General features: G+C 41.7%; 1 protein-coding gene across 1 annotated transcript in view; it reads right to left on the bottom strand.

The window, feature by feature from the left end:
- camkk1a (calcium/calmodulin-dependent protein kinase kinase 1, alpha a) overlaps positions 1-26,572 on the bottom strand; it is a 42,849-nt gene that overhangs the window by 7,508 nt on the left and 8,769 nt on the right. The window contains exons 2-12 of the mRNA XM_026372514.1: positions 19,928-20,376; positions 15,678-15,725; positions 14,102-14,155; positions 10,779-10,830; positions 9,311-9,444; positions 7,355-7,391; positions 6,937-6,958; positions 3,950-4,038; positions 2,132-2,331; positions 873-926; positions 482-555 (exon numbers count right to left, since the gene is read on the bottom strand). Coding sequence (XP_026228299.1) covers positions 482-555; positions 873-926; positions 2,132-2,331; positions 3,950-4,038; positions 6,937-6,958; positions 7,355-7,391; positions 9,311-9,444; positions 10,779-10,830; positions 14,102-14,155; positions 15,678-15,725; positions 19,928-20,257 — 1,094 coding nt within the window. The 5' untranslated portion in view covers positions 20,258-20,376. The remainder of the gene's footprint in view (positions 1-481; positions 556-872; positions 927-2,131; positions 2,332-3,949; positions 4,039-6,936; positions 6,959-7,354; positions 7,392-9,310; positions 9,445-10,778; positions 10,831-14,101; positions 14,156-15,677; positions 15,726-19,927; positions 20,377-26,572) is intronic.

Below are 26,572 nucleotides of genomic sequence, written 5' to 3'. Positions count from 1 at the left end.
ACTGCCACTCAGAGCCCCTTCACACTGCCCGTGTTTATACTTTATCTGTGTATTCCTTCAGCCTCTTCCTGGCTTTTTTTTTTTTTTTTTTTAAATCTCCTGTTCTTTCCTTTTCATTTCAGCATTATTCACCCAAAAAAGCTCTCCCGGTTTTTCCTGTAAATTTTCAGCAAAAAAGGAAGATAATAGAAGCACAGCAGCTCATATGTGTCCAGGCTGCTGATGCCTCTTTGTTTCCGTTTTTGGTGCTTTGTGTGATCACATGCAGGTGACATTTCCTCGGCGATACCCGCCACTGATTGCTGCAGCAAACTGTTTGTAATTTTGTGGGTGCAATTTGTGGCTGGAAACGAACATAAAATGTTTTTTTTGACTGCGGTGTGGCTGAGAAGGTAGCAGCTACAGCTGTTGACAGGAGGTGGCTGCAGCTTCACTGCGGTCTCTTTTAATAAAGTGGAGGAAAAGGGAAGGAAGGACTTACGTTTCGGGAAACTCCACAGGCCTGGTCCTTATCTTGTTGTGTAAAGCCAATATGTACTCATCGATAAAGGGGCACTGCAGGTGGAGCAGGGGAAAGAGAGTGTTTAAGTACTACTGCACCAGAGACAATCTGTATCCCAGAAGACAACCAAGTAAAATAAAAACATTTTCTCATTAAAATGAATGATGCCACTAGATGGCTGCAGCATCAAGCACAACAAAAAAAAAGAAAAAGTGGTAATAGATAGTGATGTTCCAGCACAAGTGCCAGTGGGTGCTGTTAACAAGCACGGGAGTCAAGGAAACAAACACTTATTCCTCCCTTTGCTTCTACCTTTTGTGGACAAGGTTTGGCTGAAAGTGTCTGAGAGACAGAAAACGTGCAGACTTGCCTTCCCAAAGACAAAACAGTAGAGCGTAACTCCCATGGCCCACACGTCCAGTGCCTGTAAGAAAGTGGCCGCAGTGATGTTAAACGCAGCACAATAGCAAACAGACAATTAGATATTAACAAACACGGTGACCAAAATCAATCCAGATGACACACTGCGATTTATGAGACCTTGCAAGCTGTTTTTATTTTTTTAGGAACGTCTACCATCTCAATACCTCAGAGAATGTGTGTGATAAGATAGCAGAGGCATTTCAACTATCCGTCAGGCTGTTTGTCTTCCTTTCAGTCTCTCTGTCCCTACTGCTATATGACTACCATCTTCTAATGGCATGCTGTGCTACCGGGGACCGACAACTGAGGGTTTAAGTGCTATACAAGTGTCAGATATTAAATATTTCACCACACCAAAATCCCAAATGTTGATGAATAATAGTCATGTGGCTCTCTGGAGAGGGGGCTTGAATAACTTAGACGAGAACGAACTCAAGGCTCAGAGAATCAGAGGAAAAAAGGATGCAAAGACTACGTCTTTCACGAAAGCTCGAGAAAACAGCAGAGTGAGGCACTTGAATGGCTCTTACATCCTCATTGCTTTTTGCCTGCAATCAAATATTCTATTCTGGCCTCTCTTTATGCACACGCAATGTCCTTCCTTGAGCAAATCCATCACCCTGCCTTTGGTGATTAACACTTGAGAAAGGAACATGACCAGTACAGACAGAGTTGGCTATGAATATGTCAGGGTTGACGTTGGAAAAGGCGGGGGGGGGGGGGGGTTCTTTGTTGCTAATTATTCATATATCAGCAGGAATGGTGGCTTCAAAAGCCTCAACAGGTCACTCATACTAAAACTACAGTGCAGTTCAAACTTGGCGATAAGTTGGTTTGCAAATAATTAGACAATCATTATTTGAGAGCAAACTGCGGTCAGTAATGATGTGAAACATTCCCAAATCGATTCCACCTCTGTTTACCGTGTCCTGGTTATTAAAACCAGCTAAACGCAGGGGAAAAGATGGACCATGGCAATTTGCTCTTTGGATTAACAGGCCAGCGAAGGTCTAAAAACTCATCTTGGTTTATTGGTTCTCCTTGTCAAATGATGAGGTTAAGGCTTAGGCTTGAACCTGCAGCTGCTGTGACCACGTCAGGCACACACACACACACACACACACACACACACACACACACACACACACACACACACACACACACACAGCTCTTCACTTTTCTGTGAAGAGTGTAGCGTTAACTTACTTTTCCACTGAAACTCTTGCGCTTATCTGACAGCGTCTCCGGTGCCATGAAGGCGGGCGTGCCGGCTGTGCTGGAGAGCAAAGCATCGTTGCCCTCAAACTGGTTACTGACTCCAAAGTCTGCTATCTTCAGGTGGCCGTCGTCGCCCAGTAACAAGTTAGAAGGCTTGATGTCCCGGTGCACAATCTTTTGGTAGTGCACTGAGGATACAGAAGAGGAAGTCATTTTTTGTTTTAGAGCTACTACAATAAAAGTAGACAAACAATATCTGGATCATTTTGTTAACCCTTTGCACACTTAACTGCAGCTGTTATTTAAAGACTAAGTGAAGTGGATTATAACGCTAAATTACCACAAGAGAGAAATACTCAAGAAAAAGTCCTTTTGATTTTTAACCACTGTAGCAGACCAACCATCATCTTGTGTCCACATTTTTAATATGCATTCAAATCCATAAAGTGAAGACAGCAGAACACCGTTTTCTCTGGTAAGATACAGAGAGAGCTCCAATTTTTCTAAATAACACGTATGAGACAGAAATCGGGATTGTGGCAGTTCAGAAATCATTGCTTTGACCTCGGTCTGACTGCTGCAGTGTAAAAATGACGTGAACACTGTGAACCTAAGTTAATCTAAAACTGCACGTTAAGTACATCTCTAAGTCATTCCACTTAACAGCTGTCTGCAGTTTAAGCCCCGAACACTTCACTGATTGGATAAGTGGTGCCTTCTTGTCTGACGAAGTCTCATTAAAACGCAAAGCACTTGACTTTTCAGAGACCCTAGCAATTAATGTTAGCTCTAATAATACTCAAATTAAAAACAAGCCAATGAGCTACAGTATAGAATGACTGCACATATTTAGTATTCAGGATAATTTAGAAGTTAATCAAGAGAAAGTCATACAATGACTATATAGAGGTTTGTACTGTATCATCTAAATGTTTAATAATAAATGATAAATAATAAATGATTAAATACACAGTTTTCAAATAAATAGTCATATAAATACATAATGTAAACTACAGTATATGTGTAATAATTTAAGAAATTAAAACTCAACAATATGTGAAATGAAACGAAGAAGTCATAAAATAAAACATCAGTTTTTATGAATATAAAAGATAAAATGGCATTTCATAATATGAAAACCATTATTGTTCTGATTATTAATGTAGAATAATAATTATTATCGTAATAATGAAAATAATGATTTATACTTTTTACCACACAATTCTTTCTATGTGGGACTTTAAAGGTTCCATAGCTTGTGACTGACTTAACTGTCTTTAAAACTGTGCATCCATATTGCACTGTTCATATGAATGTACTCCTCATGCAGAGTCCATGGCTGCATTTTTCAAGAGGGTCAGAAATAAAAGCTAAGTGGTTTGAAAATCGCTTTTCAATCAGACAAACGTAGTTCAGCTGCCCTACTGAAGTGCCCTTCAGCAGGAAGTGTAGCCAAGCCTCAGCCATGACCTATGAATCACAAAGCGTAATCACTTTGTAATCCAAAGAAAATATATATATATGTATATCAAAAAATCTAGGAAGTGATTACTGCGTCATTGGTCTTATGTTCACGATGGGCCTCATAGCCCTGGAAAAGGCAGGATTAATCACTAATCATTAGGCTAGAGCCTGGCGAAAGGGATCCAGCACAGAAAATGAGGACAGAGCTTGAGAACAAGCCACACCCCAGGGGGCATAGACTCTTTGTTCCATAAGCTAGAAAGGAAAACACTATCATTTTGCTGGCCATAACAAAATATCTCAAAAACCCATTAATGCTGCCTCCATGAGCAGGTTACTTACAGTATTCTATGCCCAGGATGACGTCTCTGAAGTATAACCTCGCCTGCTCCTCTGACAAAGGGCTGTCTGTAGGCACTTCCATCACCGGACTGTAAAGTGATGCAGGCAGACGGGCAGTGTAGAAAACAGGCAGAGACACAGACAGCAGACAAATCCACAGATTGTGTGAACCACTGTTTCACTGTTAGCACTGGAATTAAACTCCAAATGTGAAGACTATGAAACGAGATACACATCTAAACAACATCTAAATCTTACAGCAAATACCATTTGTAGTTCATCGTGTACTGCACATGAATTGACTGCTACACTAAATGCCATCTTTCATTATGCATCACTATTAACACTTAGTGAGTCTGTAGCTCAGTCCCCTGGTTTAATTATGCTTAATTCAGTTACACTGTCTTCCCAAGTAAGTGCACCTTTACCTATGCACAGTATGAATTTAGGCAAGCTGCAACATTTAGAGGATGTCATGAGAACAGTGTGTGCTGAACAAGCTGGATCTGCTTCAACCAGGGCCAGATCAACCTCCTAGGGGGGCCCTGGGGCAAAAGCATATTGTTGGGCCCCTTTGTGCTACTTTCCCACACTTTGCTCTTTACTTTACTTGTGTAGTTCCTACTACCTACTTTTAAAATTAGATTAAAGTAGATTTGTAGCAGAAATAAATGATATTTTTCACTAATTAAGATACAAGGGACTACAACGTGTTGCTGTGTTTTTGAAACTCTGCTAAAAAGTTGCGATAAAAATAATTCAATGAGATGGTTTAATCAATAGCTGCTATGGCAACCTGTTGATGAAAGTGTGGATTCTCTGTTGGAGTCAGTCTCCCAAGATTTACAGACAGTCTCCCAGGAATGTCAGGCATGTAAGAACTCTTTTCGCACCATTTTTATTGGAGTCTTAGCCAAACTGCAGACGTAACAACAGTCCCGACTGAAGCTGTGGATCAGTCGCACACAGAGCAGATACTGTGACATTAAGTTCTAAAGTTAAAACCACCTTAGTGTGATCCAGCTACTGTAATAAACGAGCTTTCAGTTAATTAAAGGTACTGAGGGGTTGTATTCATTAGACAGGAAGGACCAGGTACCTCTCCTTTAGCAGTCCATGTCCTTGGCTTGCTACAGCTTGACTCACACACAGCCACTTGTTTTAGGTCTTTATAGCTTCCAGGCCACTACTCAGACCATAGCAGTGAACTACTGCAGCATCTTCCAGCTAAAAGCTTGTGGCATTGGTGCAATCGACGTGTTTTTGGAGCCTTCTGATTATTGGCACTGCAGTGTCTACTATATTTTGGCAATCCTCATATGTTCAAGTGAAAAACTAAAGCAGCGCTTAAATGATTACGTTTGTTTGTTGTTTGCAATCATGTACATTTATGTTCGGACTGACTAAGAGAGTATGAATTCAATAGCTGATAGCTCCAATATCTTTGCTTCTGTCAGATTTCCACAGACTTCCAAGACACTGAGGCTAAAACTAAAATCTAACTTACATAATCAAACATGGCTGTGTAATGCACTTTTACTTTAATGTTCCATTATGTGGGCTATTGCATCTTGGGGCATTTATAAATCAAATTACATTTTTCTGTCCCATGAATATTTTTATGTGAACTGTATTTATTCTTAAAAATGCTGTAGCACAACTGAAAGCAACTGTAAGAACGTTAACGTTCAATATTTTAAAGACTATAAACACGTGAGTAACAGGAATTACTCAGTTCATAAAACACATTTAGAATATAGAATCATTGATAATCTGCTTTGTTCTTTTTTTTCATATAGATTCTACTAAACTACAGAGTTAGATGTACTTTATATTACTGAGATTTCCCAAATCCAAATAATCATTCAACCTAAAAGACTGCTTGAAAAATGCTGCTTCACGTTTTATGAGTTTAAGTTGGTTTACGTACAAATATCTGGACACCAACCAGTATAATAAAGCAGAAATAACTGGTAGATTAACTCTATGTGCGGATTACTTGATTGACAGAAAATAAACTGGCAGCAATTGTCTAACAGTTGTTGTGAATATTAAGCTGATGCTAACAAAAGCAAACCTCCCTGTTAATCCTTCTCAAATGGCTTGATTTACATTCAGACATAACTGAACCAAGGAAGCATATTCTCAAATTTCTCAAACTGAAATCAACTACTGTTTGAAATATTTGCATGGGAAATTGCTTCAACGATTAAACATTCATCAAAATTGTCTGTGGCTCGACTGACATCAATAATTTCCAGGCACTGAACTGCAGTAGCAATAAATAGAGAGAGCACTAATACTAGTAATACTAATACTAGTAACCAATATCCTACCTTTGCAACAATACAAATATAGTACTGTGTATTAGAGATGGTGTAATTAGTTGTTGCCCTGGCAATTTATATGGAAGCTGTGCTGTAGTGGTACTACCACTTTAATTTGCACGCCATGTATTAAAAAAGGTGTGAACAGGTTATTATTTTTATGATTGATATCAGCAGCTGTGTTATGAGAGAACAGTTTCTCTTATTATAAATAAGGTAACAAACAGCAATTAGTACTCACAGTGTCTGACTATTACAGAATATTACAACATAACTTCTTAAAGCATATACTGTATGTGAAATAATACTGACTCTGCCCTCCCACCTTCGTTTGCTTAGAATAACCAAAGGTCTCAGGTTATAGATCATCACAAATTTCTAGTGTTGTGGGATGGAACAGCTCATGCATCAGGATGTGAAACACTTACAGGGCTGACTACCGCTGGTAATAACTGTGAAAACCTAAGAACATTATGAATCCCTTTGAAGCCTGGAATGGAACAAACACCCAGACTGTGTCAGCTTGGAGTAATGAAGGAGAACACTGCAGAGACCAAGGGGATGGAGGGATGAAGAAATGAGACGGTGAAGGTAGAGGAACAGAGGGGACGAGCCTTAAATTATTTAAAAAAACAAAAAAAAAACATTCTCTGTACTCACCCCTTACGCATCAGCTCAAAGACTGTCAGGGAAAAAGAGAGGGACAGGAAATGAGAACACATGAGAGCAAACTGTTCATTCATTCATCTCGCTGGCTTGACCACTGCTGCCGCTGTGGCAAATACCCCAGCATCACATTATTCATAGTCAAGAGCATTAAATTAGCTGAATGTGCCGCATTAAGCGCATAAAGAGTTGATGTTTCACATGAATAGGTGTCCTAAGTGTGACCTGGCACTGCTGATGGAAGATTTCTGCATAATGCGAGAGCCCCGAGGTGATGCCAAAGATGATCTGAATCATGAATAAGTTATACCTACGCTTGTTGGTGGCAAGCTGCGTGTGTTAGGTGCCAAAAGCAAGAGAGAAGGCGAAGACAGGGTGAAAGAATTGGACAAAGAATATACAGTGTGCCTACCCATGTGAAGGTTGTCCTCTGCAGGATCATCCAGCACCTGCAACATTAACGTCATCATCATGATTCACTACACATGGAAGAGAACCATATAAAACTGACAGAGTATATGATAGTTCAGGAGAGTTTAAAACACTTGCATTAGGGACTAAAATACAGCACAGAGGAATGGATGCTACATACGTTTGGATCATTTAATTATTTAACTAATCTGTGATGAGTTATGAGTCAATGTTCCAGGAGCGTGCTGCTAAATTAGCGGAGTACACGTTGGAATGAGGCTTTTGTGGAGCCTAGGATTCTGGAGCATTGGGCTTTGGCCATCTTGCCTTGTCAATAATCCAGACTAAAAACATTTGTTCCCACAGAACTGCTATTTTGCTTCTGCAAAGCGTGGGACCGTGCAACAGCTCACAGCTCCCACAAACCGTGGGACACGCAATCCATCCAGAGAATCGTGGTGAATTCAAATTAATAACGGTGAAGCAGAGAAACATCTGCCAAGGACACAGAGAAGAGGAAAAACAAGGCCAGGAAATCGCCTCTCCAGACACAGGAGAGCTGTTCAGTGACATCAGTTTTGTCAGAGCCTGAAGGAGTGATTAGGTGAATAGTTCCTCAACCTGTCTTAGACTTGTTTGCTTAAATAAATACTGTCCTTTCAGCATTGCACACCGTTTTTCTCCCTGTTCTAACAACAAGCTACAAACAGTAAATGAAAAGTGCAAACCATTAGCAGCCCAGCCATTTTATTTGTAGATGATGACTGATGTAGGGACTAATACAGCTTGCATTAAAAGCGAATCTTGACTTAAGGAGAAATCACATAAATTGAGCTTGGATTTTAATAAAAGCGTCTGCTCACATAACAACTGCACGCCTTGGCGAGTGTGGGGTCGCTTTTACTGTTGCCTGCCAACCATCTGTGACAAACGACCATATCACTTTCATCAGTTTTAATCTGTTCCACTCGGCGTGGGCTTTAATGTTTCCAAACGACAGAAAAAGTCTCTTCATAATTAGATGAACTGGACAGCAGCCTCATAGGAATCAGTTGGATACCCACAATGAATGTGATCCTGACCTGAGCACAGCCCATTTAAATGGATGAACAGAGAGAGATGGAGATGGAGAGCAGGTTCCCCCCCATTGCACACATATGCCCATTATGAGAGTGGGAGTTGACGGAAAAGGGAAAAGAGCAGTGTGTGTGTGTGTGTGTGTCTCCTCTGCTGCAGTGAGCACATAGGAGCACAAGTGCTCAACTTTTATTTAAAAACTCTATATTTCTGGCACACTCTACATTCAAGCGAGCCAGACAGCTTTCCTACTGACTGACTCCCTGAGCTTAAGTCCCGACCACAGCGACGGTGCCCCGCGCCATCTGGCCAAGATTGAAAAACACTCTGATGATATCGCAAGGGAGCGGCGGGCAGGCATCTTGACTCATGTCTTGAAAATCTGCTATCATATTTCAGAGGTAACAGCCTCTGTAGAAGCTAAGCGTCCATCCATCGCTGAAATTTCCCAGTTCAGTTTTCGAGCTTTGGCTGTTATGAATCTATCTGTGTGATAGATGTGCTGGAGGGTAAAACTATCTCATATTTCTCAGCTTTCCCCAGTCTGTTTTGCTGCCATTTTGCATCTCTTTGCAGTTGTTTTGCTCCTCTTTGTGGTGGTTATACGTATCTTTTGGGTTGTTTTGCACCAGTTTGATGTTGTTTTGCATCTCTTTGCAGTGGTTTTGTTACTCTTGGCAGTTGTAGCTGTACCCCTTGTGGTCACTTTGTGTCTTTCTCTAGTCATACAATGTCCTTTTGATGTTATTTTGTGTATCTTACCTTATTTGACTAATATACTATTTTATATATATTAAATCCTACTGTAAGCCTGAAAGGAATATAACTGTTGGTACAGTAAGTTCTCAAATACAGCAACAATTCACTGCGACGCTCTCACCTCCACCAGCTTGACAATGTTGATATGGTCCAGTTTCTTAAGGATAGCAATTTCTTGGTAGACCCTCTCCAAAGGTCCCAAGATTTTAGGCTGCTCTCCTTGGGCTGCCTTCGGTCCTCTTGGAGGTGGGCGACCTGCAGACCAAAACACAAACCACTTACAACTTTAGATACAGACGTTTCTCTTTTTTACTCTAACACAGTCAGAAAGATATTCCACTGTGTTAAAGTGTGAGCAACAACTACATGAATACAATTTTGTTCATTTGTTTCCTTCTGCTACAATATTGATTTTTTTTTTTTTTACCTAAGATGCAGTGTCAGACACACTGCTCTGACATGAGCTAACATTACCCAGTTAAAAATGATTATTCTCAGCCTCAAGGAAAAAAGAAAATTAATTTGAAACCCATTTCAGATGAGCACCTGAGAAACTGAGGATTAATGGGAAGACATCAACACAATCTGACTCTGGAGGGAGCTTTCCTGAGTTTGAGTGATTTGAGAGAACTGGATATGGAAGAGACACCTCTGTTTGCATCATGGGTAATGTTAATAGAAATTAACCCATACTTGGAGACTAAAACTTGGGATATCTCTGCCTCTGCTGCTTTTTTGGACCAATTTAAAGCTCCTATTGTGAGAATTCCTAATTTTAGGAAATTTAATATTACATCATCTTAATCCCAAGACAATTATTACAATACATGCTAATTATTTCACAAAACCAACTTATCTTGTTAATACAGCATCTTTTCTTTGTAACATGATGCATTTTCATGTGATTTTAAAATCACGAAAAGTCCTACAGCTGTGGTTTGATTTCGTTTGTGCATCTATATTTAATTATGTTGACTCAGCGTCTGGATTTCAGATGTTTATGAATCCAGAATCCAAAACTAACATCCTTCTTACTGACCACATGCTGTACCTTTTTTTCCTGTTGGCGTCCAACACTACTTGTGATCAGAAATTATATCAATACGGAAACATTCAAAACACGAAAAAGCTAAAACAAAAAAAGAAAGGGAAGGACAATAACACTTGAAGAAAAAATAAACTTTCACTTACAGTAACAAACCTTGTTACAGAAGCAGCAGTACTGCTCAGCCTCCTACATTCTCTATTTGTCCATCCTGTTGGACGGTTTTGTAACTGCTCTACTTTACACAGTAAATCACCTGCAGTCTGATGCACATAATGTCTGTTCTCTGGAACCCTGTTAGCCGTTTCGTGCTTCTTCACACATCTCAATGTGGCTGATTGCCAGACATCTGACTGACAAATGCTTTTCAATGGCATACAACCTAATGTGACACTCCTCCATAGGCTATGCGGCATAATGGTTATGTAAATTCAGACTTATGCGCACTGAAGACATTAGGGCTTAAGATCGAATCATGACTGTGAGGCAAAGTTCAGTTCTGAATTTCTGCTGTTAGAATAGAATAGAATAGAATAGCACTTACGTGGAAAACCACACTGCTTCATTAACTTCTTCTTGGACACCACCTTCATGGCCTAGGAAAGTGAAAACTGATTTAGACAGATGTACCAGCAGATAGCTGTAAATGTATAAAAAACCTTAGTGGCTTAACAAATGCAGATATAACCTTTGGCTGTGTCTTAACATGTACATACATCCAAATAAGAAACATGACGGTTTTAGTGTCAGTGGATTTGTCTTCTTCTTGTTATCCTTTGTAAAAGGCCAAGGGAGTTTCTGAATAGATACATCTGAGCTGAGGCAACATCATTTTTCATAAAAAAGAGCCTCTATTTGTTTCTTAAGAACAGCTCTGTGTCTGTGTGTGTGTGTGAGAGAGAGAGAAATAGAGAGAGAGAGAAAAATAAAACAGGCTGAAAGAGAAAGACAGAGTGAACGAACTGCAAGTAACGACGGCGTCTCATTACAAGGAATTGGTTATGCAATGAAGAAGAGCAAATAAATAACATACAGGCGTCTCTCTAAAATTCTTGCACCGGTGCGTCAGAGTGAGTGTGTGATTTCACTAATTCATGGCAAGGTGGAACATTTTCTACTACTGCAACACCACAAGCGCTCTCTGTAGTTTCTTTTAAAAACTGCGGTCGCCATGGCTATGACTGAAAAGAGTGCAGGTTTGGCAAGAAGGCAGATCCTCCCCTGTACACAGTTTCCATGGTGTGCTGCCTGTGTGTGTGTATGTGTGTGTGTGTGTGTGTGTGTGTGTGTGTGTGCAGTCTTGTGGGAGGGTACTTAATGTTGGGAAAGAAAGCATCTCTCAAGCACAGATTCATTAAATAGTTAAAACTCATCTAGGAACACTGTGAATTACTATTGTGTTACACTGTGCTCGTCTCCACACAGGCTCTTGACACACACATTAATCATGGGCAGAGCTCATAACAGAATCAGGGATTGATGGTGGGGCTCCACAGTAAGTAGCTTCTTTCCCAAAAGCTAAATTCAAACTGTGGAGGTTGGTGTGTGTGCGTCATCACAGTTTTACCCACTGGAAATGAATTTTACTAAATATGACATTGGAAATGCCACGTTGGACTGCGTTGTGTTGATCTAGTCAAGACAGTGCTACAAACATTCGTTGAGCAGAATTCAAAACTCATCCGCATAAAAAAATGATTTTGAAAAGCTGAAAATCATCCTGTCTTGTTTTGCTGACACCTCTGTGATAAATACATCCCGATTCCCGTGATTGCTTCGCACCTTCTCACCTACTGAACACTTTGAATGAGAAGCGGCATCAGCAGGAAATGAGCCCTGCGGCTGTAGGGTAGCGGATGGTAAACAGTGAGGCTGGTGTCAGCGAGATGAAATCACCAACAGCGGCACTGGAGTGCGAGCTGCACTGCTTCCAGTGAACCGCTGGAGCTGGATTTACTATAAATCCAGTGCGGGAATATTTTAGGTGAGTATTGAAAGTAAATGCAGTATAACGACGTGATGACATAATGGCAGTTTCAGATTCTTCTTTTAATGTCCATTTTACAAAAACTATCTTCCAGAATACTCCCACCATGTGAAGCTGTTGCATGTGTGTGTCTGCGTGCGTGCGTGTGCACACTGGGCTTCGGCATCCCCAGTTTTCTCTTGTAAGTGATCTGGAGAGACAGGCAGTCATTAAGCAAATGAAAGCAACTTCAAGTCTCTGCTCCTGCTTCGGCGACGCAAGCGTGCGCCAATAATTAGCTCTTTAAATTCGCCTCTCCTCCAATCTGAGCTGAGTCGAGCGAGCGCTGCGTGAATTAGGTTTACTTTTAGCCCCCTGAGGAGGGTAAGTGGCATCATCTGAACTGGACACCTGCCAGTCAAGTTGTGAGCGCGATAATTATACAACAGAAAACGCTGCAACATACGCACGATTCAAGGACCTTTACTAATCTGCTGACAAACTTTGGTTTCCAACACTCACTTGGAAAAGGTTTTTGTGTTAATACGCAACACTGGCAGGAATTAGTCATCATTTTATTTTTATTCTGAGCTCGTTGAGTCGATATCTGTGCCATTCTCATTCATCTTAAAACTGACCACTGCTTCTTCCTCAACAGTCTTTTACCTCCTGTGTTGATGTCAAGGCTGAGAACTAAAATACAGTAAGTCATTCAGCTTACTCGAACAGCTTACGTGCACAGCAGCAATGAAAGCTTACTAAACTTATGGAGATGCAGAAATTAAGGGAGACAGATGGGAAGACAGGAATGAAAAAAAAAAAAAAAAAAGATTCTGACTAAGAGAAAAACTCTGAGGCCTCATTTGCTCCCTGCAACACAGCCTCCAACAAAATGTGCTTATGCACCATTCATATGTTTTGCTGACAAAGTTATGGTAAAATCTGTCCTACTGTGGGAAGGGCTAGATATACAACAGTATATATGGACCACACGCCAGTAACGGGAAGGAGCATGCAGTGGTGGGATTCTTTCCAAATGTAGCAAAAGTTCAACCACAATTTCCAAATATAAGCTAAATAAAATGGATACACTTTTCCACCGAGCATCCAAATAGTAAGATGAATATTAGGCAACAAATTGAACGTCTGACCAGCTGTGCAGGGTGATACTGTTTAGAGCTGCTTGTCATTACTCCTCTCCAGATGGAGAGTTATTATAAGCGCTCCATGGCTCTAACATTTCAGTCATCTTATAGGCCTGTTCTTGTTTGCCCTTCTGCATTAACACCATTTACTAGCTCACATTTTAAAGCGCTGTCACGTTTAGCACTGATCTTCCACAGGCTCCAGTTCAAAAGCAGATCTTATATCCATCCACAGTTGGAGGCTTAAGTCTACATGACTCATCCAAACACTCGGGTTGTTGTTACTCTACAGAGCAGCTTAGTTATGTTGAAACATAAAGCTTACGTTTGGAGGAGCTGAGGTTGTTGAGCATTTACAGGAAGAAATCAGCTTCACGCAAACACCTGAAATGACATTATGTCAGCACGCTTGCTTTTGTCCTGGTTCTTTCTCGTGAACTGACCTCAGAGCAGTCACAGCGTATACAAAGCAGCGGCGGACCTGCTTTGAAGATACATAATAAAGTCTTGGATGCACCATAAGTGGCACCCGGAGGCTTTTTCATTTCCAAGTTTCCTCTAACTGAGCCAACTGATGCAATTTTAGGAGATGGAGAGCTAAGCAAGAAGGTGAAATTGAAAGAAAAAAAAAAATCAATAGCACTGGTGATCCTGTAGAGCTCCTCTGTCTAGACAATAGTGGATGAAAACAGTAAGAGCAGGGGCTGTGAGGCATGGGACTGCATGTCACGCTGCAAAGTGATGGCTTTGACTTACATAATGTTTGTCATCGTCCTCATTGTAGGCGAGCTTGACCACACCGTAGGAGCCCTGCAGTAGGGCAACAAAGACACTTATTATCATCATCGTCACAAACACATAATTTAACAATAAATCCATCTTATATGTCCAAATCCTCTCATTCATCTCCACCTTTTTAAAACTATAAATATTCTATATTACAGTCAGTAAAACAACAGATTAAACTGTTAAGACAGTTTCCAGTTCTTGTAATACATGTACATCCCTATGGCAGGAGCGTAATGTCACATTATGAAACATGACATTAAATAGTAAGTGTCAGAAAATAAGGCGTTACTGGGAAAACGCCAGTAGGACATAAAAGCAGGCTTCTGGAAACGAGCATTATGAAATACAAATGTCTAATATGGCATAAAATTGAGGTCATATAAAACGCTATTATGAGAATATAAAAGATGAAATAACATTTTATAAGCAGAGTTTTCCTCAACAGTGTCGCAAATTAATATGTCATAAACTTTCCACACACATTAAGACAAAGTAGGGGATCAGCAGAACTGGTGCTAGGATTCCTGAAGCATCACTTTGAAAACAGACGGCTGTACCACGCCGACAGAATGTTTTGAAGACTGCACAGTTTCCATTCAAAAACAGTTTTATTTTTTTGACAGCACAGAATGGGTCCTCCCACACACACATTGCCACAGGATGTGTGTTTACCATCATAGTCCTTTATCCCTCAGTGTCCTCTGCCAAGTGCAAATAAGTACATAGCTGCTTGGAAAGTGGATGAAACACGCACTTCAACTTTTAATATAGGATTAATATTACCTTTGACATCAAACTGCCAGCTGTCTGATCACAAGTTACTCACAATTTCTTCCTCCTGACTGACTGAACTCTTCCAAACATCCTCCAACACCTCTATGTTGTCTAATATACACAGTTTGACACCACTTCTGAAAGCCTGGATATCTCAGGACTAGGGCAAGTCCTTCAAATACATTTTCTAAAGAGGAACATTTCTGCATGTTCCTGATCTTAAAGAGTATTTCAGTGTTTGTCTCCGCTGCTGTTAAAGGTGTCAAGTGTCAACACTTTTGTGGTTCAGAGCGCTGCTTTTTGAAATGCAAAACGTGAACTGATTTGGAGTGCTGTCAGATTTCATAACGACACGGGGTGCAGCTCAGTGTGTCTGTAACGCTGATTCGTTCCTTCAAGACACTTTGAATCTCTCTCAGTGTGAATCTGTTGGATCTCCACTGGACAGATTGCCATAAAACTATTTACATTTGTTGTCCCCAAAACATGAATCCCAACGACTTCTATGATGCCTTTTAATATAGCACCAACATGAGCTTTTTAAAAGCAGGGCTTCCTGTTTACATGACGATGATAATATTTTACCTGTAGCATTAAGCAGTGGCGTCAGGAACGACTTCTGCTGTGCAAAGGTGTGAATGACTTCAGTGCCCTTTCTCTCATTCACCAGCCCCACTGAGCAGAGAGTCATTCTTCCTTTAGAAGCAGCTATTTTCCAAAACCACTTCAAATTGAACAGAGGCATACGGCAGAACATCGATGAACTCACCTTTCCAATCTCACTCTTCAGCTTGTACTGGTTCAACTGGATACAGTCCTGTGAGGGGGGGGGGGAGAAAGAGTGGGGACAGTAAGGAACTGCATCATCGACATAAACATGGTTACCATTTGCGTGAGTGTGTTTGTCGAACGTCATGTATTTCTGAGATGTAGGTAACGATGCAGTCTGTAGTTTCTGTTTACTGTCTGCAAATCCATTAGAGTGCTACTGCTTAAATGGCTGATTTGCAGTTCCATAGCAACCACCGCTACAGCACCGAGTCAGCCAGGGGCACAGCAGAGGAGAGCAGACCACAGCAGGACAGAGAGGAGGGAGGAGAGGTGGAGAGAGAGAGAGAGAGTTTGATGCTGGGGAGAATTTTCACAGGGGATGGTCGAGGAGGGGGAAGGCACAGGCAGAAAAAGTCAATGAGCAGAAAGTGAGCAGTGATGTAGAGAGGTGTCTGTGTGGACGAGACGGGGATGGAGCCGTGGGGAAAATGGATTGGAAGTGGTTCTCTCATTACAAGTGGGGGTGGGAGGGGGTGACTTACTGTCAACCAGACCAGCGCCTGAGGCTTGATGCTGGAACATGTTTACATTACAGGATGTGTGGAGGTAGGAGAACACAGATGAAACACACCAGACTACCGTGGAAGGACTGAAAGTGCAGAAACAACTCAGGGCGTAAGGGCAGGACTTCAGCAAGGTATTTTAGAAAACAAGACATTACACAGAGAGTTTTATAACACGCTGGTTATGTAGCTTGTACTGAAAATAGCTGTTCAGCAGCAGATGTGAGCAGGGTTGCGTACTGTAGGGTTAGGGTGGTGTGAGGCTCTGTGGGCAGAGCCTGTAACAAAGGGTGAGACAGAAGAGAATATGGGGTTTCATGAGGTGAAGCAAAACCATGCAACTCCTAAAGAATCACTTTGATTGGCTGAGGAGAGATAAAGTAAAGAAAATAGGGCACTGAAGGATAAAGGGGAAGGCAAATGAGGAGAATCCGAAGAAAAGAGCAGTAGGCGGGATTGCCTGAAAGGACTTCCACTGGGTTCACAGTTTGCCAGCACATGCTCAGTGGGCACTGCACTGCAGTTAATAGCTCTGTCAGGGCTGATGGATAAAGAGGGCCACCACGCAGACAGCTTTAACCACATCTGCACACATCTGCACACACACACACGCAGGCACATAAATTAAACTCAAATTCTCCCCTGGGCTACAATCACTCTTTACAGGGATTTTACCGTCATGCTGTTGCGTTACATTAACAGTGCAGCTGCACTGTCTTCCTTTAGTGTGCGACACGCCCATCCCTCCCAGACTCCCCATGCATTACTCAACAACTGATCAATATCACTGCATATCAGACAGATCACTGCCTCTGTGCTATCCGAAACCAATGACTGCGCATTTCATTCTAATGATGAATAATGCAGATGCCCTCCTCAGGAAGTCCATAATAAATAAGGAACTTGTGTTTAATATTATTTAAAAGCCCGTTAGTGTAAAATTATTTCCCTGTCCTGTCATTGTGAAATTGATTTTGGTAGAATAACTTTATGGCTGTAGAAAATCAGACGACTGCAGAGGAGGTTACTTCATTCTGTTTTGTTTTATATGTTCTGGTGCAAATGGAAGAAATGTGGCACCACAAAACAGCACCAGATAAAACAGGAATGATGACAGCCACGCCTCATTTTTTTTTAATAGGTGAATTATTAAAGCTACGTGCAACTTTTGAGAATCAAGCTAGTGGCACCACGAGACGGGAAATCAATCCACCCTCCTCCTTCCTGCTCAGCGACACTCCACCCAGCCCTTCAGTTATTAGTCTTATGATAATAAAATAAATAAGAATGCTATAAAACATGACGAATCGACATCTGTTACCCATTCTCTGCTGGTGAATATGTAATAGAGATGGTACAGACATAAATTCCAATTCCTCAACTGCGTTTGTTTATTTTGTCTTTTCTTGTTTTTCTGTGAAAACCTTTGTTTTTATGCCCGTCTGTCTCAGTAATGCAAGGAAAAATGTTCTCCATATATCAATGGAAGAGACTCATTATTAAAACTTATTGTCACAAGTGGACTAAATGGGCCTGAAAAGATAACACCAGTGTCTGCCTCACAGACGCCTTTGACAGCAGCTCTCCACATGAAGATACAGTGTGGAGCTTCTGCAAAAAAAAAAAAAGTTACATACACATACACATTCTGTCCTGTGTGTACGTCTAGCATTAACCACTCAAGATAAGAATAATGATAATCACATCATTTACTGTACTAATGTACTGTGAAGATGAACAGATAGTAGCATTAATTATTGCTCAAGGGGCCGCCTGAGTCTGCTGCTAACTTTAACTTACAGTTAGTCAAAAGAAACTTTCAAAAACAAAAAACAAAAAAACAAACTGATCTGTAAATGCCAAATTACTTGAACCTTAATAATGCAAACCAAACACTCACAGTTAGCACAGCCAGTTCACTGTTCTTTCCAGTTTTGTCCAATATTGTCCAAAACAAATACAGTATTTTAGATTAAATCATTTTGAGCCTACAAAGATAATGGTACAAGCAGAAGGGACACTCATCTGCAGAAAGCTGCAAAGTACAGCAGTACAGTACAGTGTTTATTCTTTAGGTGCCCACTCTCTGCTCCCATCTGGACACATTGGAATACAGATTTTTGTTATGTGGGTCCCTTAATAATAAATCGTCCATTAGTTTGCACCAAAGAAAACTGTAGGTTCACTTTTGTTTAAGTCCTAAACAACAATCACTGAGGCCATATGTACATTTAAAGCATCAGTGGTCAATGTGATCGTCTAAAGTGATTCCAGTATAGACCCCTGCTCTATTTCTGTGCTAAAAATGTAAAGCTCAGCCAAACATAACAGGGGGCTTCAGCGGAAAACAGCAAAGCAACCAACGCTTTTTAATATCCATACGAGCTGAACTATTTTACCAGATACTTGAAGAAAAGGGAGGAGTTATCCTTTAGGGAAAAAAAAAAAAAAAACAGACACATTATTGTGTTCAACTCAGCCCCAAAAAATTCATCACGCTTTTCAGAGTAGGGAAAAATGATGTGTATGCCATGTGTACAAAACTGTGTGAGAGACGATGAGAAAGCCTGGAGTGAAAACCCGAAGGAGAGTTTGATGCAACACATAAAGAGAGTGAGAGAAAACAACAGGAGTAAGAGCTGCGGGTAAACTATTATATAAGCTTATATACACACAGTACAGGACTTCCCCAGTGTTGGACATTTTGTTGTATTTATGGAAATATGAACCCATAATTCACTCCTATACATTCTTCAACTGTGTTATGTACTGTCATATTATGTGTATTAGATTCACAGTGACATATATGGACACTTCGAAGTACCCTCACAGACTGCAGAGAGGGACAGACTGAAATTCCACAAGGACAAACACAAATGACATCAGCTCTAACCCAAACAAGCCTCGCTCCTCGTTCCTCTCAGGCTTTAAGAAATGTCAGTCATTAGCGATGTTTGTGCGGGCGCCAAAACGCCGCCGCCTCTCCACCGTGTCACGCTGGAGACCCAGTGAAAGCAGGGGAAACAGAAGCAACACGAGTCCCTTTTTTCACGGTTCAGCGCGAGAGCTGCAACTCCGTTTCCAGACAGGAAAGGACACAATGACAGGCCTGCGAGTCTGTGGCAGGAGTCTGTTAAATTCAGGGGGGTTCCGCATGCTGGCAGATGCCATGAATTTTTAATGTTCACTCTGAATTGAGAAAAAGTCTGAGGAAAATGGAAATGCAGGTCTCAGCCACAGACTGAAGACATCATGTAGGCTACTCCTGCTAATTTTCCTGCTTGATATTCCGACTGCATGTTTTCTATGCCATACAAATAATGCGACTTCTCCAGATACGTGTGCAGGCTAATGGGAGACTAGTGTACACACCTTTTCATGCTTCCTTCTTCCTGCCATGTTCTCCACTGACTGCTCCTCTTCTCTGGTGACTATGCAGATATGCTGTAGATTGAGCTTTATGCTGCTGGTATCTAGTCATGACAACTGCTTTCATAAGCACAACAGAGCTGTTTTCCCCCAGTTTGAGTCACTCCCTGCTAAGGTACCACCTGTCACACCAACTGCAGATATTCATGCCTTCAATTCAAAAACCAGAGGACTGTATCTAAAAGACTAGAGTGCTCCAATTAAAAAAAAAGAAAGTTATCATTTCAATAAGTATGAATAAAAACAACTTCCTCACCTGGGAGTCTGATATAGACACACGTTTAGACTCCACCGTGGGCCTGCGAGCCACTTGAGGGGAGATGTGTGTGTAGCCTCCTCCAGAGCCTGACAGGTAGGTGCCTCTTTCCTGCAGCGACAGCTTCCTTCCAGTCAGGTGAGGCGCAAACGGACGAGTCCTCTTGACCTGAGCCCCCTCCTGCTGAGCCCCGCTATTCCTCACGCCATTGGCAGCCGAGCTGTCTGACTCTTTCGTCGTCATGGCGGCCATGAGGTCTGTGAGACCGCTGGTCTGTTTGTCAGAGTCGGCGTCCAGCCTCTCACAGCCAGGGTCACTGCTCATGGCCATGTTTGGTGGGGAGGTGGCAGCGGCCCAGGAGCAGGTGGCAGGGAGAGTACTGGGGGGCCCACCAGCATCAAAGTGACCTGGGCCAGGCTGCGATCGCAACGTCCAGGGTCTCACCAGAGCTGGAAAGGCAGAAGAGAAGAGTGTGAGCTCCGCGTCATCACATTAGAGCTTCTCAGTCATGCCATTCGCTTAAGTGTGATTTTTTTTGGCAGCTGGATTTACTTAGGGTTCTTAAAGCCGTTTCATTTCTCATCTGAAAGGCTTCCTCACTTCCAACTGGCCGGTGGGAGGATTCAGGCATTCAACCCCTGCAGAGTCATTAACATGTAACTTCAGCAATCCTGAAGGTAAATGCCCGAATCTCTCCAACAGTCAATCAGACCTGAAGAAGAAGATGAGAGGAAGAGAGGTGAAAACGTCTTCAACAACCTCAAAGAATTCCGGCGGCCAAAAACTGCTCTTAAGGAAATAAACTTGAATCAATGTCAACAGTGATTTTGGTTTGAAAAAACTGAACTGGACTATCAGGTGTACCAATAAACCACATTACCATAAACCATATTACCACAGGTCTGTGTGTGGCTTTCCTCTGTAAGGTTAGGTTCATATTAGTGTGCCAACATGCTCACGTTGTTACTATGGTCTGCAAAAACATCATCACCTTCCAAATTATGAGCAATCTCCTAAACAGATATATGTAACCCAAATCAATGTGGAAAAATAGGTTCAATAAAAAAACTCTGACTTCTGGTAAAGATCATTGTCTTATCATGACAATTGTAGCGAGACATGCTCAAGCAAACGGGGGAAAAAATGAGAAAATGTCATGTGTTCCTGTGTGGGTGGTCGGGTGGGTCAAGTTACCTACAGTAGACATGCAGCCATAAATCCAAACGAAATGCTGGAAAACTAATTAAGATTTATGTCTCTGATCAGTGCTTCTTGTATCCCCATCAAATGCTTGTGGGTGGACTCACACACACACACACACACACACACACACACAAAGAAAAGCACACATAAAAAGAGTACATACAATATGTGTGGACAGTATGAACCATAACTAAATGTCTGGCACAAACCAGACACATTTGTTACCTGTTGTTTTCCATCTCTACAGAAAATCTAATCATTGACGGTTTATCACTGACGGGGAGTTTCAATGCTCTGGTTCAGGTTTTGTTGTGCTGGTGGAAGAACACAGATCCTGTATGCAAATGGAATCTAGCATGGCCATCCAAGAAAAGGGCACTTCAATCCCTAATCCTCAAACAGTCTCCATCTATGTCACAGCAGGAATCAAGAGGAAGAGGTGTGGTGGCTGTTTTCGATTCAGAGGAGCCACCTGGGTCTGTGTACGCGCCGTGAAGCGACAGCCTGGAGGGAGACAATGGAGCCAAATAGAGAGGCACTTATGTGCTTTTTATTTTGGAGGGGAGGTGCTCGGTAAATGGGCCACGTTATGCTATTTCAGAAATGTGTCAGGCAGGTAGAGCTTCATGTTCAAAAATAACACTGCTCCATATTGTCCAGGTGGGTCGCACTCATTCATCCATTTAGTCAACGACGACTCAAAACCAACTGCACTACATCACATGTTTAGTCTAGCTAGTGTAGTGTCGTGGCTACAGTTGCAGAATTTTGCACCAACTTGCAGGGGAAGCATCAATTATTTTTCCCACGATAATGCTAACATGCCTTTACAGCATAGACCAACCTAAAGAGAAACTGTATAGGCGCGCAGTGGGGACCATTCCGACTTTATGCACCAGGCGAGCAGTTTCCATCCTGTACTCATTCAAGAACGATCATGTCATGAATGTCTGTGGAGCCTCGTACGTATGAGGAGGCAGGGAAACCGATTGCTCATCGCGGCACTCATCATTTGCCCACTTTCATTTGCATATTTTAGTTGACTGTTATTCAAACCACGTTATTTAAGAGTGCAGGAAAAAACCATTTCGCTGTCAGCAGCAAAGGGAAAAGCATTGTTTGACTCCTGACTCGTTTTAGCAAAAACAAAGAAGAACTGTCATATTTTGTTCATTCTTTTCACAACTAGTGATTATCTGCCTCTTGAAACGGGTTTCTCTCCACTGCAGCAACATTCGACCCCCTCCACGTGTGAGCAATATCCTGGTAGATGTAGGGGGGGAGCAGCAGTGGTCTGGTTATTCATTTCAGCTGCACTTCTATTTGTTTACAAAAGCAGGTCACCCCACATTGTCATTATTGAATATCATTTTTATGAAGTGCATTTTTTTTTTTTTTTTTTTTTTGCCTTTCATATCCAACCGTATTAGTTTTCGCTGCCTGACACAGTGTTTATTCGTACATATTTTCTTTGCTTTTATCTGTGACATAGTGCTTCTCTATTGAGCAGGTGTGATGAGGAAGCCAGGATGTGAGAATTCTTGTGTGTAATTGGATCTTCTGGCCCTGAAGAAAAATGGTTTGATGTGTGTATGTGTGTGTGTGTGTGTGTGTGTGTGTGTGTGTGTCTGTGTTTGTTTTTACAGACTAAATCATTGAAGACTTTCATATTTGCGCTCCTTTCTTGTGGGTATTGATTGCATCAGTAGCACCCAATTCTATGTATTATTGTACGTGAAATAGATATTTAGTTTTTTAACAGATACATTTAAAGAGAGAGAGAGAGAGAGAGACAGAGAGAGATCCGCATTGGAATAAGATGAACTCAGTATAATTCTGTTCTTAATAGAAGCAATTAAGACACTATTTCAAAATTTCAAGCTCATTACTGTGCAACATGTTCTTTTTAATTAGGTAAATAAACAGAGGAAACATAAGTGAAGCCAGCAACAACCTTGAGGAGCACATCTGAATGAAGTGCTTTCAATAGCTGCCATCTTTCAGCTAGTTTAGAGGGAAAGAAGCCTCAGCAGAGCCAATTACAGTAAGAGGAGAGAGTGGGCTGGAGAGGGTGAACAAATGAATCCATTTGCCTCCATTAGTAAAGCACGTTCATCCTTAACCCGGCTTCTGTTTGTCTCTCCCATCGTTCTGTTGTGCGCGGATAGAAAATAGAGATGTCCAAGGCCAGAATCGAAATGAAAAAAAAAAACGTTTATTTGCTGCGAACAAAGACAGGGAGAGATTCTGGAACAAACTTTACTAATGCACCCAAAGAAAGTCCTTCATCAAGTGGTTGTTCATTTATATTGGTCTCGAGTATTCTGATTTTTATTTAGATGTTTTTTTTTTTACCTCCTCTAACAAAGCGCATGCACAGAATCTACAGATTTAGATTAACCAGAGGGCTGAAAGGCTTCTAGTTTGACCTTGCAGATACACTGGAATTGATGTTTTCTGAAAAATATAGTCTTTATCCACCTAACTGCAGTATAGAGGGAGATGCTGAGAGCAGAGGCCACGGGAACTATGCTGGAAGAATACGTTCGGAGTTCTCCTCCTTTGATGCGAGGCAGTGAATTTCTTCTCCTATAGTCGTCAACTGTGAAATTGAATATTTGAAGTGAGGTGTAGCCGACCACCTTGTTCAGCAGGATCAAAGGCAATCAACTTTGATTGTTCACTGATTGCAGTGTGATGGGAAGACAATCTGCATTGCAATGACGTTAAACCAGAACTTGTTTTTTTTTGGCATTTATATAATGCATTCGAAAAAAAAAAAAAAAGGTGTGATGTGTCATGTTGTCAGAGACATCAGAAGCATGTGTGCTTGTATGATGCTATTGACAAGCTGGACTCCTGAGGTGGAACAGAGCACATATTGACGGACAACATACTGTGGCCACATGCCTATGATGATTCACCAGTAAGAATTCAACTTAGCAGGGATCAGACATGGTGCAATATCTGAAAGCAGTACACTGCTGTACATTCACACTGTAATCATCGCCATATTGTGCAGTGACACAAAATTCTTTTAGAACGGTGGGAGCGAGTCCAAACCTAGTGGGTAACCTCCTCTCGAGACGAGTATGGTGATGTAGAACGAGTAGGAAGACTTGGTCGGGGTCCATCTTTTACAAAAGCGATCCATGTACTCAAAGACATCTACTGCTACTTTCTCATGTAACAGGAAACAAGGAGGTATGCAACATACTGTAACTATGTAAGTTTGTGTGTGTTTGACGGCTGATATGCATGTTGCAGCTGTTGAAAACTTGTATCCACACTTACTAAGTCAGCTGATCAAGAGAAATGAAATATCCTGTGTGTTATCGCAGGGTTGAAAGTACGAGCTGAATCTTCGAGCTTTGATCCCTCCGGTGCCTTAATGACAGGCTGATCTCTGAATACTATATGCTACTGTCTTATCTCCTCTGTTTCCTCCACACCACTAAAAAAAACATCATTCAGAGTAGATTAAACAACTAATATCAGGAATGAGAGTGTGATTATAGGTCACTGTAATCAAATTAATTACATTTAGACTATGGAATCTACTAAATAGACAATTTGAGCCCATTAGTGTCACAGCTTGACCAGTAAAGATTTTTTAAATGAGTCAATCAGTACTGATATTGTTGTGCTGAAGCTGCTAACGGGCAAAATAAACAACACAAACCTTCCCATATGCAATGTCTTCTGTCAAGTCAATTGCCAAATCCCTCAAATTCAGTGCACCCCATCAAGTATTTGCAGTCTTTGCCAAGTGGAAACAAGCATTTATGCAGTTAAGTGGTAATAAAAATCTCTCCTAATCAAATTCTTTTAGGCAGTAAGACTAGACTCCAAACACCACACTCACTGGCTCTCATTCCATGTTTAATAAAAGGCCACAATCAGCCCGAACCAACACATCCATCTAAAGCTTTTTAATTTCAAATCAGAGCGTCGTTTTTTTCCCCCTCCACACACACACACACACACACACACACACCTGCCCACGCAAACACAAACACACACCCCCCCCACTTGAATTTGTTTTTTGAATAAGGATTATAGGAGACATTTCATCCCCCCTCTGCACATGAACACCAGAAACAGTCCCTCCGCCCCGATGTTCCTCATGTTGTTTCGCAAACAGTTGGCAGTGATTATGCCTCATCATCTTTGACTGGGCGAGCTTCATTCATATGGAGCAGAGTGCGCAGCCTCTTAAGGGCCTCTGATAACAGTGAGAGAGCATAGCAATCAGCTATTAACTGTGATCTCGGCCCCGTCCTGATGCTTATTAATACATTTATATATGTTAAAAGCAACTCGTTCTCAGAGGCGCCAACAGATGTAGAATGACAAGTCGGAGTCTAAAATGCGTGGCCAGAGTGAGTGGTAATCGCTGCATCACACAGCAGCAGTCACCCAGCAGACTACAGCACCCAGAGCACAATCCACTCAGTAAAAACATCTCCCTCAAAGTGTCTTTTAAGACTTTAATTCAAATTAAAAATCTACCCTAGTTGCTTCACTTGCTCTTTCAGAGTAATATCTAAATCTAAACAAAAACACTCCAGGTCTTGGTTCGCACAAAGACTCTTTTATTTTATATTGTCGCTGATTAACAATTAAAACTGGCAGCACAGACTGTTCATGTCCATCCACAGAACCGCCTCTGCAATAGGTAGCTTCACAACCGCAGGAACAATCGCCGTAATTGCACTACTTCCCAGCAGACAACAGTTTCCCGTGCTTACTTGTCACAGTCTAATCCCTGTAACTCATTAATTCAATCCACAGGATTAGCAGGCAGTTGTATGAGACACAACTTAACCTGTTAGACCCATTCTCTTACAGCCGATCAATGTGAAGTGATGGAGAATACGGGCAGCCTTGCTCCGCGGGCCAGACACAGAGGCCATGAGCAGCAATAAATCTCACAGGACAGAAATACACCCTGGGACAATCCCAAACAAATCCAGGGCCACCGTATCTGAGGTTGACTGCCTCATGCAATAATAAGCCCAGGATTACACAGGATAGAAGAGTGTGAACTGGCAAGTTGGATGAGCCAATTATTTCTCCTCTACTCACACTGACAATGAGTCTGCAGCTTCCAGCATGGCTGACCTTCCGAGAATATTCAGAAACGTCGCCTGACAAGGGGTCATCCGGCCCAGGATCACCCACACCCCTGATCTGCAGATTGATGACATAGAAGACGCGTTAAATTTTCTGATGGGGCGGACTTTGATGGTGGCTCCACCCTCTGTCCTTGTAACACCGCTCAGGCTGTCCGGCCGCTGAACCCGCTAAAGTTGATCATCTATTTTTAGGAGTCAGTAGCACCGGATTGAGTCCAGAAGGATGGACCACAGAATTTCCATTCAAAGCCTCCCGTATCGCAGCGCTGGAAATCCGGGATGATGCAAACCTGCAGAGGATTAA

The sequence above is a fragment of the Anabas testudineus genome, chromosome 14 (assembly GCF_900324465.2).
Source record: "Anabas testudineus chromosome 14, fAnaTes1.2, whole genome shotgun sequence".
In the NCBI taxonomy this organism is placed as follows: Eukaryota; Metazoa; Chordata; class Actinopteri; order Anabantiformes; family Anabantidae; genus Anabas; species Anabas testudineus.
Note: the sequence above shows the minus strand (reverse complement) of the source record. Positions and strands in the feature narration are given on the sequence as shown.